Source organism: Mustela putorius, unplaced genomic scaffold (assembly GCF_011764305.1).
Source record: "Mustela putorius furo isolate JIRA1106 unplaced genomic scaffold, ASM1176430v1.1 tig00003845_pilon_pilon_pilon, whole genome shotgun sequence".
Lineage (NCBI taxonomy): Eukaryota > Metazoa > Chordata > Mammalia > Carnivora > Mustelidae > Mustela > Mustela putorius.
This window is the reverse complement of record NW_025421998.1, coordinates 60,528,569-60,544,784: the sequence shown is the minus strand read 5'-3', so window position 1 is coordinate 60,544,784 and position 16,216 is coordinate 60,528,569. Positions and strand designations below refer to the sequence as shown.

At 41.5% G+C, this 16,216-nt stretch overlaps 1 protein-coding gene across 4 annotated transcripts in view; it reads right to left on the bottom strand.

Annotated features, from left to right (window-relative positions):
- Nucleotides 1–16,186, bottom strand: part of PLEKHA8 (pleckstrin homology domain containing A8) — a 60,203-nt gene extending 44,017 nt beyond the window's left edge. For 2 of the 4 annotated variants that reach the window (XM_045062841.1, XM_045062844.1), the window contains exon 1: nucleotides 14,181–14,651. In XM_045062841.1, the coding sequence (XP_044918776.1) occupies nucleotides 14,181–14,220 (40 nt within the window). In that variant the 5' untranslated portion in view covers nucleotides 14,221–14,651. Of the gene's footprint in view, nucleotides 1–14,180; nucleotides 14,653–16,066 lie in introns of those variants that run through there. The other 2 variants (XM_045062843.1, XM_045062842.1) reach the window with 2 other exon arrangements.
- Nucleotides 16,187–16,216: the final 30 nt, after the last annotated feature.

Here is a 16,216-nt window from a genome sequence, read left to right as displayed (position 1 = left end):
TCAGGCCCTTGAACTCACACTGAACTTGCATCACCAGCTTTCCTAATTCTCCAGCCTGCCTAGAGCAGATCATGGGACTTCTCATACATGACTGCCAGAGCTCCTTGGATCAAACCTTTCATGTATGATATATGCACACATACATATACATGTATGCATGTAATACCTATGCAATTCTGTACCTATTGGATCTGTTTTTCTAGAAAACCCTCACTAACATACTTGGAAATGATAAAATATTCAAGGTAACAAAAAAGCAGATGAAAACTGTGGGTGTAACAGGTCCCTGCTCTCTTAGATTACCATTAGATTAATCTTCCTGTCCAACCCCCACTGCTTTTTTAAGCCATTCTCTATTGGAGATGGAATGTGGTATCAGCCAAACTCCCCACTTGGAAGGATTAGACAAGAAACTTCAATGAGCAGAGAAAAGTTTTAGCTTATATAAGCTACCCCTGCCAAGGATGGGGTAGGGGAATAAAAGTACTTAAATGACAATTTCACACACTTCACATTATCCTGGATTATTTCACTACAGAAGGCATAGTGGATATTTATTTTTGGCAATCGGCACATTTCTGTTACTGAAAATCTCCTTCTCCATACTCTATCCACGTAGTTGGGTGGGGCTGACCAGCTCCAGAGGGGACATGTGATTCAGGCTTAAATGGCACTTCACATCCCCTGTCCTCAATGATACACTCTGCAACAGACAAGTGAACCCAAGATAAACTTGGGACTATTGCTGGGTCTGGACAAAGGCAGAAAGAAATGGAGACTCTTTTTCCTTTGGTCTTGAAGATGTTTGCCTGGAGCAGCCACCAGTCATTCTGCCATCACCAGAGATCTAAACATGATTCACATATGAAGGGAATCGGTGTAGGAGGATTTGAGGGAAGCAGGAAAAGGATGCAAATCTGGACTGACATTCACAATAAGGCCATGTTATAACCATAGATAAGATATCCACTGAATTTTTCAGTTAAGTGAGATTTTTTTTTTTTTAAAGATTTTATTTATTTATTTGACAGAGAGAAATCACAAGTAGATGGAGAGGCAGGCAGAGAGAGAGAGAGAGGGAAGCAGGCCCCCTGCTGAGCAGAGAGCCCGATGCGGGACTCGATCCCAGGACCCTGAGATCACGACCTGAGCCGAAGGCAGCGGCTTAACCCACTGAGCCACCCAGGCGCCCCAAGTGAGATTTTTTTTTTTAAGTGAGCCAATAAATATCTTTTTTTCCCCTTCAAGTCTGAGTTGGTTTTTTCCCTAAATAAAAGATTATTAAATATCACATGAATCAACTTCACTAAATGTAGAAAAAGCAAAAGCACTTGACAAAATCTAACACCCTTTCATAACAAAAACTGAAGCAACTAGGAACAGAAGAGAACTTCATCCTGATAAAGCCACCCCCCCCCGGCAAAAAACCCCAAAAAGGCAAAACCCCAAACCCCAAAACCCCAAACTAGAGCCAGTCATACTTAATGACAAAAGACTGGATGCTTTTCCAGAGACAACATATGGATGCTTCCTCTCGCCACTTCTATTCGACATTATTGGAGGTTCTAGCCAGGGCAATTAGGGTTCAAAATGAAATAAAAGCAATTCAGACTGGAAAGGAAGAAGCAAATCCACCTTTATTTGCAGACACTCTTGTATATTTCAAAACAAAACAAAGCATAAACCTAAGGAGTCCAATAAAAAAGACTATTAAAATAAGTTTAGCAAAGTTGCAAGATAGAAGACCACTATACAGGTTATCAATTGTATTTGTATACAGTTGCAATGAACTGAAAATGAAAGTAGACAGTTCCTTTTATAATAACATCAAAGAGAAAAAGATACCTAGGAATAAACTCAACAAAAGAAGTATAAAACTTATACTCTAAAAAATTTAAAACATTATTCAAAGAAATTGAAAATCTGAATATCATTATTCCCAAACTGTTACCAGCTTGTTCTTTTCTCACATAGTGCAATGTCTGTCTATACTTAATTGACAGAAACTGTTTGCAAAATTCACTTTTTTCAGCTCAACTAATTGTTCAACAATATATATTTTTTCAACGAGCATAATTTTCTTGATAAAAATGTACATATATTTTGATCTAAAATAGCAGAGCTCATGTTAATTTATACTATATTTTCTTCCTTTTTTATTTCACAACTACATTTTTAAATCCGAATTTCTAGAGATGTTCTTATTCCTTTAAAGATCTGAACCAAAAAGTGATTATTTGTGAGTCATACTCATGTCTAAAAAATACTGTAGCTTTCTTTTTTTTACTCAGTACCCTTGTGACAAGTAACTCATCCAAACATTTCACTAAAGGAAAAAAAAAAAAAAAGGGGTACTCCTTTAAAAAGGGACTTTACTTCCTTTTTCCCCCCACCAAGGTTTTATTTTTAAGTAATCTCCATCCCCAGCACAGGGCTTGAACTCACAACCTTAAGATCAAGAGTCACATGCTCTGACTGAGCCAGCCAGGCACCCTGACACTTAAATTCTTAAAAATATTTTAAAATTTACATGTAGTGAAATTTCTTCTTTGGTTAAAAGTTCTGAGTTTCAATAAATGCATAATTTTTGAACAACCACCAAAATAAAGATACAGAAAGGGTGCCTGGGTGGCTCAGTTGGTTAAGCAACTGTCTTTGGCTCAGGTTATGATCCCGGAGTCCCAGAATCCAGTCCTGCATTGGGCTCCCAGCTTCACAGGGAGCCAGCTTCTCCCTTTGACCTTCTCCCATCTCATGCTCTCTCTCACTGTCTCTCTCTCTCTCTTTCAAGTAAATAAATAAAATCTTAAAAAGAAATTAAAAATTAAAAAAAAATAAAGATACAGTTAAATTCCATTATCCTCCCCTTAAAATTCCCTTGTGCTGCTCCTCTGAGGTCAAGCCCTCTTCCCACATTTTATCCCTGGCCAACCACTGTTGTGTCCTCATTTTAAGTTGAAACTATTTCACAATTTTCTTGGGAGACTTCCTCTTCGACCTACAGGTTACTCAGAAGTATACTGTTTAATTTCCTAACATTTGGGGATTTCCCACATCTTTCTGTCACTGATTTTTAGTTTATTTCTGTTAAAGAAAGGGCATTCTTTTCAATCGGGCACAGTTTCTACTGTAGCCCAGAACATGACTGATCTTAGTGAACGTCCCACATGCATTTGAACAACAACAACAAAAATGCAGCAGGGGTGCCTGGGTGGCACAGTGGGTGGAGTGTCTGCCTTCAGCTGGTGTCATGGTCCCAAGGTCCTGGGATCCAGCCCCAGGTTTGGCTCCCGGCTCAGAGGGTAGGCTGCTTCTCCCTCTGCCCCTCCCCCTGCTCATGCTCACTTTCTCTATCAAATATATAAATAAATCTTTTTACAAAGGGAAAAAAGTACAGTATTCAGCTGCTGTTTGAAGGATTACTCTACAAACGTCAGTTAGGTCAAATTGGTGGAGAGCGTTCAGATCTTCTGTATCTTTGGATGATTTACTGTCTACTTGTTCTATGGATTACTAAGAGAAGAATGTTGAAGTTTCCAAAGATAATTGTGGATTTACTTTTCCTTTCAGTTATACCAATTTTTTTTTTTTCTGTGCTTAAGACTGGATAATTTCTATTGACTTATCCTCAGGCTCACTGTTTCTTTTCTGTGCCATCTATATTCTACTGAGCCCATCTACTGATTGATTTTTAAAAATTATATTATACTTTTTAGTTCTAAAATGTCCATTTAGTCCTTTTCAGTATTTTATAATTCTCTGCTAAGAACCTATACCTTTCCATTTGTTTCAAGAGTATTCACCTTTACCATGGTGGTGGTTTTGCTTCCCTACCCGGTCTGCTTGCTATTATTTACTTTTCAGAGTTCTCAGATAGTTGCGCGAGTATGTTGCTTTGTTTTAAGTTGTACTCAGTGGGAAAGAGGCTACAGTGAGCTTACTCCATCTTAGCCCAATAATAACACTCTTAAACAGGACTAGTAGGAAACCCACTAAGTGAAATGTCAACCTCATGCTAAGGTACTACACTCTGCCTATAAACCCACCATAGTTTCTTCAGAACTTCTACCAATTAGGTGTTATGGGAAACCAAAAGTTTACAGTATTATCGCCTAACAGGAAAAAATTAAATAAAAAAAAATAACGTTGCAAACTTCTCAAAATACATAATGAAATGCTGCTGTATAGAAAAGTAGGAAAACAAAAGAAGGGGCTATTTAAATCTCTTAACGAAAATTAAGCTAAGGGGCGCCTGGGTGGCTCAGTCAGTTAAGCACCTGTTTTCGACTCAGGTCATGATCCCAGGGTCCTGGCACCCAGCCCCATATCTGGCTCCCTGCTCAGTGGGGAGTCGACATCCTCTTCCTCTGCCTCTGCTCTCTCTCTTGTTCACTACTCTCAAATACATAAAATTTTTAAAAAAGAAAAAAAAGGAAATTAAGCTAAGTATAAAGAAAAAAAATTAATGAAAGGTGCTTTTTCATCAACCATAAGAGGTAAACACTAGTGACCATAATCAAACAGGAACAGAAAAGAAGCAAAAAGGCTGAATGCATCTTTCAGCTTTAATTTCCTTTTCTACAGAATTACAGAATGAGTCTAACAGTCTCTTTCAGCTTTCAAAACCCATAAACCTCTATCTTAAGTCAAAGTAATAGGAAAGTCAATTCTTTTGCAGAATCTACTTCAAGAGAATTAGCTAATGTCAAGAAAATAAAGGGAGACGAAATGTCTTTATAGGAGTAACAATCTTTCTGAAATGGTGAGTCAAGACTTAATTTATTCACCATAAATTATGGTTGCTGTATTCATAACCCATACATATTATATGATGGTTACAATACAGTATATTAGGGATGTTCTATAGATATGTTAAAGGTGAGAAAACCTATTATCATTTTTACATTGAAGGAAAGCAGCTACTAACCCCTGACCTCTACAGTTTTGGTGTTTTCCATGTCCAATGGTGGGTGCTCAGCCATATTCCACCTCATCAGAACCCTCCCCCCAAACTTGGCTTCCCTCTGGGAGCTTCAGACTGGACAGTGGATAACAAAGCTGTGGGCTCCTCTGCCAGGTCAGTCATAAGACTTTGTTGCAGCTGGGAAGAAGGGAAGAGACATCCCTAATAGTAAAGAAAATAACCAAGCATTAACTAAATTATAGGTTCCTCAATTTACCATTAATTAATTCACAAAGCATTTTTTGAGCACTTATAATTTGCCAAGCTTAGAGATTTAGAGAAAAGAAGATCTCAGACTTCAAAGAGTAATAGTCTACTGGGGAGTCAGGCATGCAGATGGTGAGGAGCCTGTAATTACAGTATATCATACAAATTATATTCTCTTCTGTTGAGCCTGCTGTAAGTTACCTCTGCTGTGTGCTTTGGGCTATGGAACCGTGTATTTGTTATATTTACTTGTTCTAGGCAATGCTTCTGATACATGTCCTACCATCACCTTAATCAAGAAAATAGGAAACTGGTTCAAGTTCAGACTCATAACATCTAGATGTGTCATCTTGAGCATATTACTTAATTCCTCTGGGCATTATTTTCCCATTTATAAATGAAAGAGGTGGACTAAACAGAATAGCTAAGGTTTAACATGTCATCTTTCTTCTGACTATAATGTCACTTTTAACAAACCCAGCATCCTCTTACTATCCTAGCTCCACATCTGAGGGCCACTTCTGCCCCATCCTTCCAGTTCAGTCTCTAAGTCTTTCCCAACTGCCCTCATTTTCACTCTTGGCTTCAACATTATACCATGCCCATGCTGAGGCATATGGCATAAAATCATGGGAAGGACATGAAGTCAGGCAGACCTGGCTCAAGATTTATTTGCTGTGCAAATTCTTTTTTTTTTTTTTTTTTTTTTTAAGATTTACTTATTTGAGGGAGAGAGAGAGAGAGAGAGAAACCTGAGCAGACTTCTTGCTGAGTGCAGAGCTGGACACAGCTCAATCTCATGACCCTTAGATCAGATCTGAGCCGAAATCAAGAGCTGAACACCCAACCAACTATGCCACTCAGGTGCCCCATACTGTGTGATTCTAAGTTAATTATTTATCGTAAAAGCCTTGGTTTATTAATCTGTGAAATGGAGGATACTGCCTCCCTTTTCCTCTTCCATCATCATCTTGTCCTGTATTTCAGCTTTCCCTCCTTCCTTATTATGTTTTAGCCAGCTAAATCTTCCTTACGTACTGTTTTTACCTGTTCTTCCCTCCTATTGAGAAACTCCAAGTAACTCCCTACCAATTAAAAACTATCAGGGTTGATTTGGCTTAACCCAACAACACCCCAGTATTTCCTCCTGCTCTCAGGACAGAACTCTCCTTTTCAGTACTGCTGGTTTCCTTACTGAGAGTCACTTCTGTTCCCTCGCCTTTCCCTGCTGCCCAGGTCAATTCCACCCACCTGTTGGTCCCACCTCTTCCATGAAGTCTTCCCTGACCACTTCTGAAAAAGGATTCCTACATTTTCCTTTCTATTCCCATCCCCTTCCGCCTTCCCTCCCTCCCCCATGCCTTTCTTTCTTCCTCCCTCCCTTCTTTTTAGGATTCCTACATTTTTCTTAACAAAGGTATGCCTATTTCCTTGGACCAGTTTTATACCTTACTCATATTCTTTCTTCCCTGTATCATTTCTGGCTGCTTACATGGGCCTCAGAAGATGGAGGGCTGGTCTCCATCCAAGCTGCATATAATGGCCAGTAGAGGCAGAAAAGCAAAAGGACATGTGTGATGTCAACTTGGACAACCAAAGACTTTAACATTCCAGCCTGTCAAGGTTGCCCCAAATTTGCCTTTAAAATTCCAGTATAGACACAGGCTGATAGTTAACAGCTAACTACACCTAGGGATCAGTGATATGCAATGTGGTTCTTCTAGGCCTGTCAAGCCACAGCCTTGAAACAACTATGTAAAGGTTTAAGGGTCAAAATCATGAATTTAGAAGGGCATTTTTCATAGTTAAGAGGGATATCCACTAGACTATGATCTCCTTGAGAACAGATCATGTCTTATTCAAAACAGTATCCCTAACATACACACAGGGTCTAGTAAGAAGCTGATACTTACTGTTTCATTCATTCTTAGTGAATGAATGATTGGCTGACTGGGGGCTAGTAGACTGTGTTAAAAAGTAGATTGTTGAAACCATTCCTCAGGTATTTAAAAACCAAGACAGAGCTATCCTTGCCTTGGATTACACAAGAACAATTCTACCTAAAGGGCATGGAATAGATTCTCAAGCAAATGATATTTTGTTTCCTCTCTGGCTAACACTTGAAGTCAGCCATTTTTCCATCTCTCCTGGTACTGTTATACCCTCCACAAACTTGAAAACAGATCTAAGGAGAGAAACGCCCAAGCACCATGGAATTTTTCTTGGACTTACCCTCCCCATTGTCTCATTCATCTGTCTTATGTACAACAGAGCTCCATTGCATGTTTTGTCTGTCTCAAATCTATTCCTAATGGAATTCAACTATCTTTTGCTCAATTCTGAATAAGATGGAAGTAATGGTAACAGGAAATGGCAGAGATTAAACGCTGAGAGTATAGTCTGAGAAAAATGGTCCCCAAACCTCTTCAGTCTACAGACATAAGATTCCACAGTCATATACTCCTAACATCCCCAGCTACATCACACATGAGAATCAAGGGAAAGACTGGTACTGCTTTTGATGGAGTGCCAATGAGGCAATGGTCTGACATGTCTTATGTTCCTTACCAGATTATTAATTTTTGCTAGAAGCAAAAGTACAGTAATACACAAAATTACTTGATCTGTAATCAGCATTCATTCAAAAGAATGACAGTCATAGGACTACAGAGTCAATTCCATCAATTTCAAGATTCTGAGGGTTCATTTGAATATCTTCCTTTATAAATTATACCACTCCCAACTCCCAAAAGGAGGATTTAAAGAATTCAGGATACAAATATTCTCAGAAGCCATGAGGAGCCAGAGTTTGCACACAGATAAAATTAACAACTGAATTTTTCTGGCATCATTAATCAAACAGTTGTCAAATTAACCTAACAGCAAGCAAACTATGTACCAGGCAGGTTCATATAATGTTACCCATCTCATCTTCATAATAGACCTAGTATGGCTATTATTCTTGCTGTCATCTTAAAACTGAGGCTCAGGGAGATTAAGTAACTTACTCAAGGTGTCAGCACTAGTAAGTAGCCAAGCGGAACTTTGAATTCAGGCCTTTCCAACTTCAAACCTTTGCATTTAAAATATTCAAATATACTGGCCCATGATCCCATCACTGAAATTATGAAAAAAGAGTTGAACACTGGATATGACAGAGAATGTGAAGGATAAAGGGGACCCTTGACTCTCATACCATACACAAAATGGACCACAGACCTAAATGTAGGAGCTCAAACTATAAAAACTTAGGAAAAAAACAGGAGTAAATCTTCATGACTTTGGGTTAAGTTAGGCAATCGTTTCTTAAGATACGACAGTAAAAGCACAAGCAATAAAAGCAAAAAACTGATAAACTGGGCATCAAAATTAAAAACTTTTGTGCTGTAAATGATACCATTAAGAAAGTGAGAGGTAGGGGCGCCTGGGTGGCTCAGTGGGTTAAAGCCTCTGCTTTCGGCTCAGGTCATGATCCCGGGGTCCTGGGATAGAGCCCCACATTGGGCTCTCTGCTCAGCAGGGAGCCTGCTTCCTCCTCTCTCTCTGCCTGCCTCTCTACCTACTTGTGATCTCTGTCAAATAAATAAATAAAATCTTTAAAAAAGAAAGTGAGAGGTAAACTACAGAACAGGAAAAATACTTGCAAGTCATATATTTGATAAGGAACCTGTATTACAATTCTATAATAACAAAATAACTCTGTCAACAAATGGGCAAAGGCAGTAAATAGACATTTCTCCAAAGAAGATAGACAAATGGCTCATAAGCACATGAAAAGATGATCAACTTCCTTAGTCATCAGAGAAACAGAAATCAAAACCACAATGAGATACCACTTCACACTCACTGGAATGGGTAAGATAAAAATGGTAGATAATAATGAATGTTGATGAGAATGTGGAAAGATAGAAACATTCTTTCATTACTGTTAAGAATGTAAAATGGAACAGCCAGTTTGGTAAAGAGCTTGGTAGTTCCCCCAAACTATTCAGCGGAGTTACTGTATGACCCAGCAATTGGACTCCTAGGTTTATAATTCAGGAGAAATGAAAACATGTCCACATAAAAACTTGACACAAATATTCGCAGCACCTTTACTCATAATAATCAAAACAAATAGAGCAACTGAAATTTTGAATTGATGAACAGATAAACAAAACAATGGTATATTAGTACATTGGAATATTATTTGTAATAAAAAGAAATGAAGTACTGATGCATGTTATACATTCATAAGCCCCCCCCCAAAAAGAAGTCAGTCACAAAAGACCACATAATATATGGTTCCCTTTATATGAAACATTTAGAATACACAAGTTTACACAGACATAAGATTAGTGGTTGTCAAAGAGAAGAAGGGGTGGGGTGGGAATGGTTGCTAACTGGGTTTCTTTTGGGGATAATGCAAATGTTTCAAAATTGTGGTGATGGTTGCACTCTGTAAATGCACTAAAAACTATTAACAAGTATACTTTAAATCATGAAATTTACGGTAAGTGAATCATCATCTCAATAAAAATGTTAAAACAACAACAAAAAAATGCTGACCAGTGGTTATGAGACCCTGAGAATCTTACTCTGGATCACTCACATTCTAGAGGTCCTCTTGGCACTGTCTATACAGCACAGACATATATGGGCAAGAGTAACCTTCCTCCACCTGGGTTTGGGAGGTAGTAAGCAAAATTATAGCACCTCCTCAGACAAACATCTGGTCAGCATGATGCAAGTTTTTGTTATTTTTGGAAGGCAGTACTACGATATGCTTGTGCCCTAACCTGCTGGTTGGGCCCATGAAGTCTGCAGTGGATAGTGCTCAGGGCAGCAGTGTTCCTGTTTGCTGAGTGAGCAGGAAAGGGACCTAAAACTGCAAAGCAGAATGCTCACAGCACAGCTCAGAAAATTTCCTTGTGACAAAACATATGCACAACGCTGAGCAAAGTCTTCCTCACTCCTGAGCTCCTCTCTTCCTCCTACCCCCAAATTGAGTCTGCTATTCTAGGTCAACATACTTTAAATATAGGTGCATTATGAATCAGCTAGAATTATATAATGATCAAGCAGGAAGGACCTTTCAAAGTATTATGTAATGGAGCAATGACTCTGAAGCCACTTACTAACTGTGTGACCTTGGGCCAGTTCCTTCACCTTTCTGTGTCTCAGTATCTTCATCTGGAAAATGGGAATAATAAAGGCAACTGCTCCTTAAAATTGCCATGGAGATTAAATGAGTTATCCATGTAAAATGTTTAGAATAATGCCTGGACCGTTACTGAGTCTTTTACTATTTTTATAATGTTTAACTGGTAAATCTCATCATTTTTACAGAGGAAGATGCTAAGCTCAGAATGGAAAAGCGACTCTGAAGCTGGCAGTGACAGAGCTGGTATCAGTGGACTCCTCAACTAGAGCTCTACTGTAGAGCATCCATTTACAACCGAGCATATATAATATTCCTTGACCAACTTTTAGGGCTTGAAAGATACAAATAACAAACATACAATGCTTAGCTCTGCATCTCACACAGTACAGGTGTTTGTGAAATGTCTGATCCATTTCCTCTTTATTCCAGGTTTAATCTAATAGTTGAAGAGAGGACTTGACACTAAATCCCAGGAAGTCCAATGTTCTGATGCTTAAAAAGTGGAATGGTTTAGGGCTGTTGAAGAAGAAAATACACAAAAGCTCTCACTTTCTCTCTCTTCTTCTTCTTCTTTTTTTTCATTTTCCTTTTAAGGAGCACGGGGTACCTGAATATAATACCTAGTATACTAGGAAAAGGGACTGCTTCTATTTCTGTAGTTTAGCACTATACTCATGCAAACAATTTAGATGTTATTCTCAGGGCTTGATGATGCTTCCAACTTCCAGTAATTGATACCTACCAGTTTATTTCAAGAGGCAAGAGAAACTCATAAAATACAGTATTTAGCAAAATACAATAAATGCAATCAAAGTAAGCTTTTAAACAATCCTCTCATCATCTCTCTCTCTTTCCCACACTCCAACCACTCCACAGTGTTCAAACCAGTGTAAGAAGCCCTGCAGGGGCCTATGGAGCTTCCTAGAGACTCCTGCAGCCTTGCTGGAACCTCAGCCTCACTCTAAACTCTGCAGCTTTCTGGGTCTTCTTTCCTTTCCTCACTTGCCTGTCTCTATGCTGCTTTGGGGCCTCCATACGGACATTCCCTATAGCTAAAAATTCTTCGCAACCTCCAGTTGCAGCTCTGCCTTGGCCTTGCTAACTAGCTTCTATTTATCCTTCAGGCTCTGCTTGTGTTTTTTCTTCAGAGAAGCCTTCACCAATGACACAGACTAGCTTTTCTCCTTCACATTTCCCCAAATCACACACGCTTGGAACATGCTTCTAAGTACTTATTCAACGAATGTCTTTCTTGCCCCTAGACTATAAGCTCAAGGAAGGCTGGGATTGTGTCTCTTCCTCAATGTTGCTTGCCCTGTGGTTAACACAGTGCCCAGGACACCGCAGGTGCTGAATGAAATTAACAATGTCCTCCAAGTAGTCAAAGGATCAGCGAATAAACTGATTTCTTAACTGGTCCACTCAACTTTGACAAAAGGTTTCCATATCAAGCTGTGGGCATGACAAAATTACACAAGCAGCTTTGATTTAGAGAAAAATTTAGAATGAACAAAAACTGGAGTTCGGATTATATGTATTTTAAAATTACTACATGCAAAACCTTAAGACAAAATATTACTTTTAAAAACCAGCTTCATGGGGTGCCTGTGTGGTTCAGGTCATGATCCCAGGGTCCTGGAATAAAGCCCTGTGTCGCACCCCATGCCAGGCTTCCTGCTCAGTAGGTAGCCTGCTTCTCTCTCTCCTGCTCCCTTTGCTTGTGCGCTCTCTCTATCAAATGAATGAACAGAATCTTAAAAAACAACAACAACAACAGTCACACTATGCTCTTTTGGGATACTAACTCACATAGGAGGGTGGAAGAAACAAGAATGCATTTGTTCCTCCTAGGCTATACTGCTCCTTTCTGAAGTAAATTGCTGTCCTGATGAAAGACAATGTGCTGAAACATAACTATAAGTATACTCAGGAAAAGTACCCAGCGGTGTGATGGGGTTCTATGAACAGTGTGACCACAATGAGGAGACACCTGATTCAAGGGAACAAGCAGCATGATATAAGGACAGTTGCCTTTGGCAATGGCTCCAGCCCCCTTTTTTTAGGGCTTCACCCTGGCACACTCGCAGAATGTGCTTGGGGCAGGAAAAAAAAAAAAAAAGGCTTTTCCAACAGGACAGATGGTATAAGCATCACATGATAAAGATTCCAAAAGATTCTTCTAGAGGAATTTCAATTTATTGAAGGATACATAACAACAGTGGAGAGGGGGTGGTAAAAATGGCATTTCACAACAGGAAGCAGGTACTGTACCCAGAGATTAACCTTTCCATATAAATGAGGAGAGGAAGAAAGGTGAAGCAAAAAAAAAAAAAAAAAAAAAAAGGGGGGGGGGGGGGGGGGAGAGGAGGTAGAAGAAAAGAAAGATGAGTATTCAGGATGAAAGAAAAAAAGTTAAAAAGCAAGTGTGATGGAAAGGAGTGAAAAACCAGGAACTAAAATTACTCTAGGACATAAGAGCTATATATCTCAGGAATTGGAGATACTTCAAAGGAAAATTACCTGATCAAGCATGTTCCCTTTAGCTTACAAGAGTGTTAACCAGCATTGGACATTCACCAAAGCCCAGCCACGAGTTATTCACATCTAGTTTAATCCTCTGACATCAAAGAAAGTCCTCAAAAGCAAAGGGAAGATCTTCTAACACTTCTCCTCAATCAGCCTCTACTAATGATTATTCGAAAAATAAACAGGACTCACTCCTAACCATAGTTTGCATAAGGAAGAGATTCTGGGTACACCCAACAGGTGCACTTTTGGCTGGGCTATGTAACCTCATCAAAGTCATTATGCCAACTGATCCTCCCAGACACATCAGTCCTTAAACCACCCCAGAGCATCAGCACATTACAACGTTTAAAAACTGTTCTATCAAAGAACGGGTGGGACAATATATCTCTCCCACTATAAGATATACAGGGAATACTTTTGATTTCAAATACAGTGCTACAAAAATTAATAAGTGTCCAGCTCATTTTCCACAACAAAGTTCAGTTCCCAAAAGGTGAGTAACACAAGTTTCCAGCAAGCAGAAGGCTTTTACTAAACATTGGTTGCACAAATGGGGGGGAAAAAAAAAAAAAGCTAGTTCTGAATCATATTCACAGTTGGAGAATAGTTATGACCTTCCAAGATACGAAATTAAGTACTTCCACACATGGGAAAGGGGGCGGGGTACTATTTTTAAGCCATTCTGCTCAGCAGTGCAACAAAACAGTTGCTACGGTTTCATTATGGTAATTTGTGAGTCTGTAAAACAAAAAGAATGCTCAGTGAGAAAAGCAAAAACCGTGTACCTACTTTGGAGCGTTCGAACTGTTGAGATGGAACTCTTGATACCTTGGTCCGCCCAGCTGACTCCGAAGGTGACAAAAAGAAAGTGTTTGCACTGGGGACTTTGTTTGAAAAAAGGACCTTTTACCTCCGGAATTCCAGCTCACCTTCGGCATTCATTTGAAACCTTCCAACCTATCTGCTGGCCGGGCGAGACCAGCTCGTTGGCCAGAATTCGACAGACTCCCAGAAGACCCCACTGCGGAAGGCAGCGGCCCCCTCCCGCTGACACCGAGGGCATCCTGCCTTTCAAGTCACCCCAAAACTCAGTATTTCATAGCTTCTCCTGAAGCGAAAGGGCAGCCAAGGCCCTCATCGAGCCCCAACAGAGGTCTGTATCCGAAGAGCATGGGTGACACGGTCCTGTGAGAATACCTTTGGGTAAATACTCCCGGGCCATGCAGGCCTCTCTGGTTTCAGGAGGGACCATGACCCCGACCCCCAGGACTCGCGTCCCGACGCCGCCCTCCGGCTGCTCAAACAAAGGACCCGGCGTCTAGCGCGTCCCCCACTCACCGCTCAGATAGTTGGTCCACTTGTACAGCACCCCCTCCATGGCGCCCCAGGCCCCTTGGTCCCCGCCGCGTCAGGGCCGTTTCCCCTCGCCCGCCGGCACCTCACTGCCCCAAGCCCCAGGAAGCGAGGAGCACCGGCAGCAGGGCCATAGCCCAGCGCTGCCGAGCCGCCGACTCCCGGCGCCCGGGCCCGGTGCGGGGACGCCTGGCCAGTCTCTCACATCCTCGGCCCGGGGGCGGGGTCACTGCGGCTGCCTCGGCACGGAGGAAGCGGCTGGCCAGGGGGCCCGCGCGGTAGAGCCGGCGCACTGACCACGAGGAGGCCAAGGCACCCTGTGGGCCCGAGTGGTGGCTGCAGCCTCCAAGTTGCAGCTAGCTAGGCAGCGGGTCGCAGGCGGTGCAACCGCAAGCTACCTGAGTCCCCGACCCGCCGGGCCCGGGGCCCGCTTGCGCATGCCCAGGGCGCCGTCCGTGCGCACGTTCCCAAAATCCACTCCGGAGTTTGGCAGCAACCGCGGCGGCGGCGGCGGCGGCGGCAGGGCTGACGTAGCGGGAGGGGCAGGCAGGGAAATTGAGTCCTGGGAGGCGGGATTGGGAGTAAGCGAAGGGTCTGAGGATCCGAAGGATCAGTGTGGCATACAATCATGTTAACGGTACCATAGATTGGGAAGAACCCACCACTCTGTGTTTGGGGGTCAATGTGACCCCTTGGGGTGCCTCCTGCGTTCTACTTCCCAGGGTCCAATTCTTAGCTCAAGGGTAATTAATCCCACAAAATCGACCTAGCCAGCAATAGAGCCTACAGAGTTGCTGGGAATTTCACAATAGGATACTGTGAGGCTAGTAAACATGTTGTCTAAACCCTAAGGCCTCGCTGCTGGAAGTGTGATCCACGGACAGCGGCATTGGCGGCACCTACGAGTTTGTCAAAACCGCAGGATCTCACCCCCAGCCCAGGACTCCTGAGTCGACATCTGCATTTTAAACAAGATTCTCCGGGGGATTCCTAAGCATATTAAAGTGTGAGAAATTACTGTGCTAAGGATATTTGTCCAGGGAAAATGTTAACAACAGATTAAGTGGAAAGAGCAGAGTACGAAACAAAGTGTACAATCTGGTCCAAATTATTTTAGGTTTATGTCAGGGAAGCATGCACCAAAAATGTTAAGGTGATTATTTGTAGATGGTGGCGCTATAGACGATCTTTTTTTCTCTCTTTTTCTTTAGCATAAGATTGCCAGATTTAGCATGTAAAATACAGAATGGATTCGTTATTTTCTGAAATTCATATTTAATTCGACTCCTGTATTTTAACCGGAAAAGCTACTTTCGTGTTTTCCAGTCTCTTCCAAATCGACCATAACGAACATGTTTTGCTTTTGAAACTAGGCTAAAAAGGTAAAACAAGTAATTTTAAGCTAAAATAAGCCCATGTACTTCATCACCGTGATGACTGTTTCTTTTTTAAAGTGGAGGTCTGCGCCTCCTTATCCACGCTAGAAGCTATCATTGACCCTCTACACTACGGTTACCACCTTGTGATAAATATTAGCAGCCATAACATTACGCGGCGTTGTAGAACGCAACGGATCGGGTTTGAGGGCGGAGCTCAACTGCTTTGAGGCTGAACAACTTTAAACGGGACCTTAACCTCTCCCAGCCCAGATATACTTATCATTCAACTGGGATTAAAGAACCTGCTTTACCCGCAGTGCTGTGAGGTGTGTACGCACGGGAACGCAACGCGCTCTGCAAACCCTACAGAACTATTAAAGTCTTTATCGTCTATACCGTAAATTAAATAATCACATTAGCAGGAGGGTGGAATCCTGGGGGCGGCCTCTCAGCATCTGCGAAAGTAAACTAGTGTTTCCGGAAACCGCTAACCTTTCACCCGGCCCAGTACTCTTCCCAGGAAGCTGAGCCCGCATATTTTACAGATGTAAATCGGCCGGAGGCGTTTCCGGTTAGCCCCGCGCGTCTCCGGGTCCCCAGAAGTCCGACATTGTGAAATTCTTTAATCCGCCGAACTCTAGG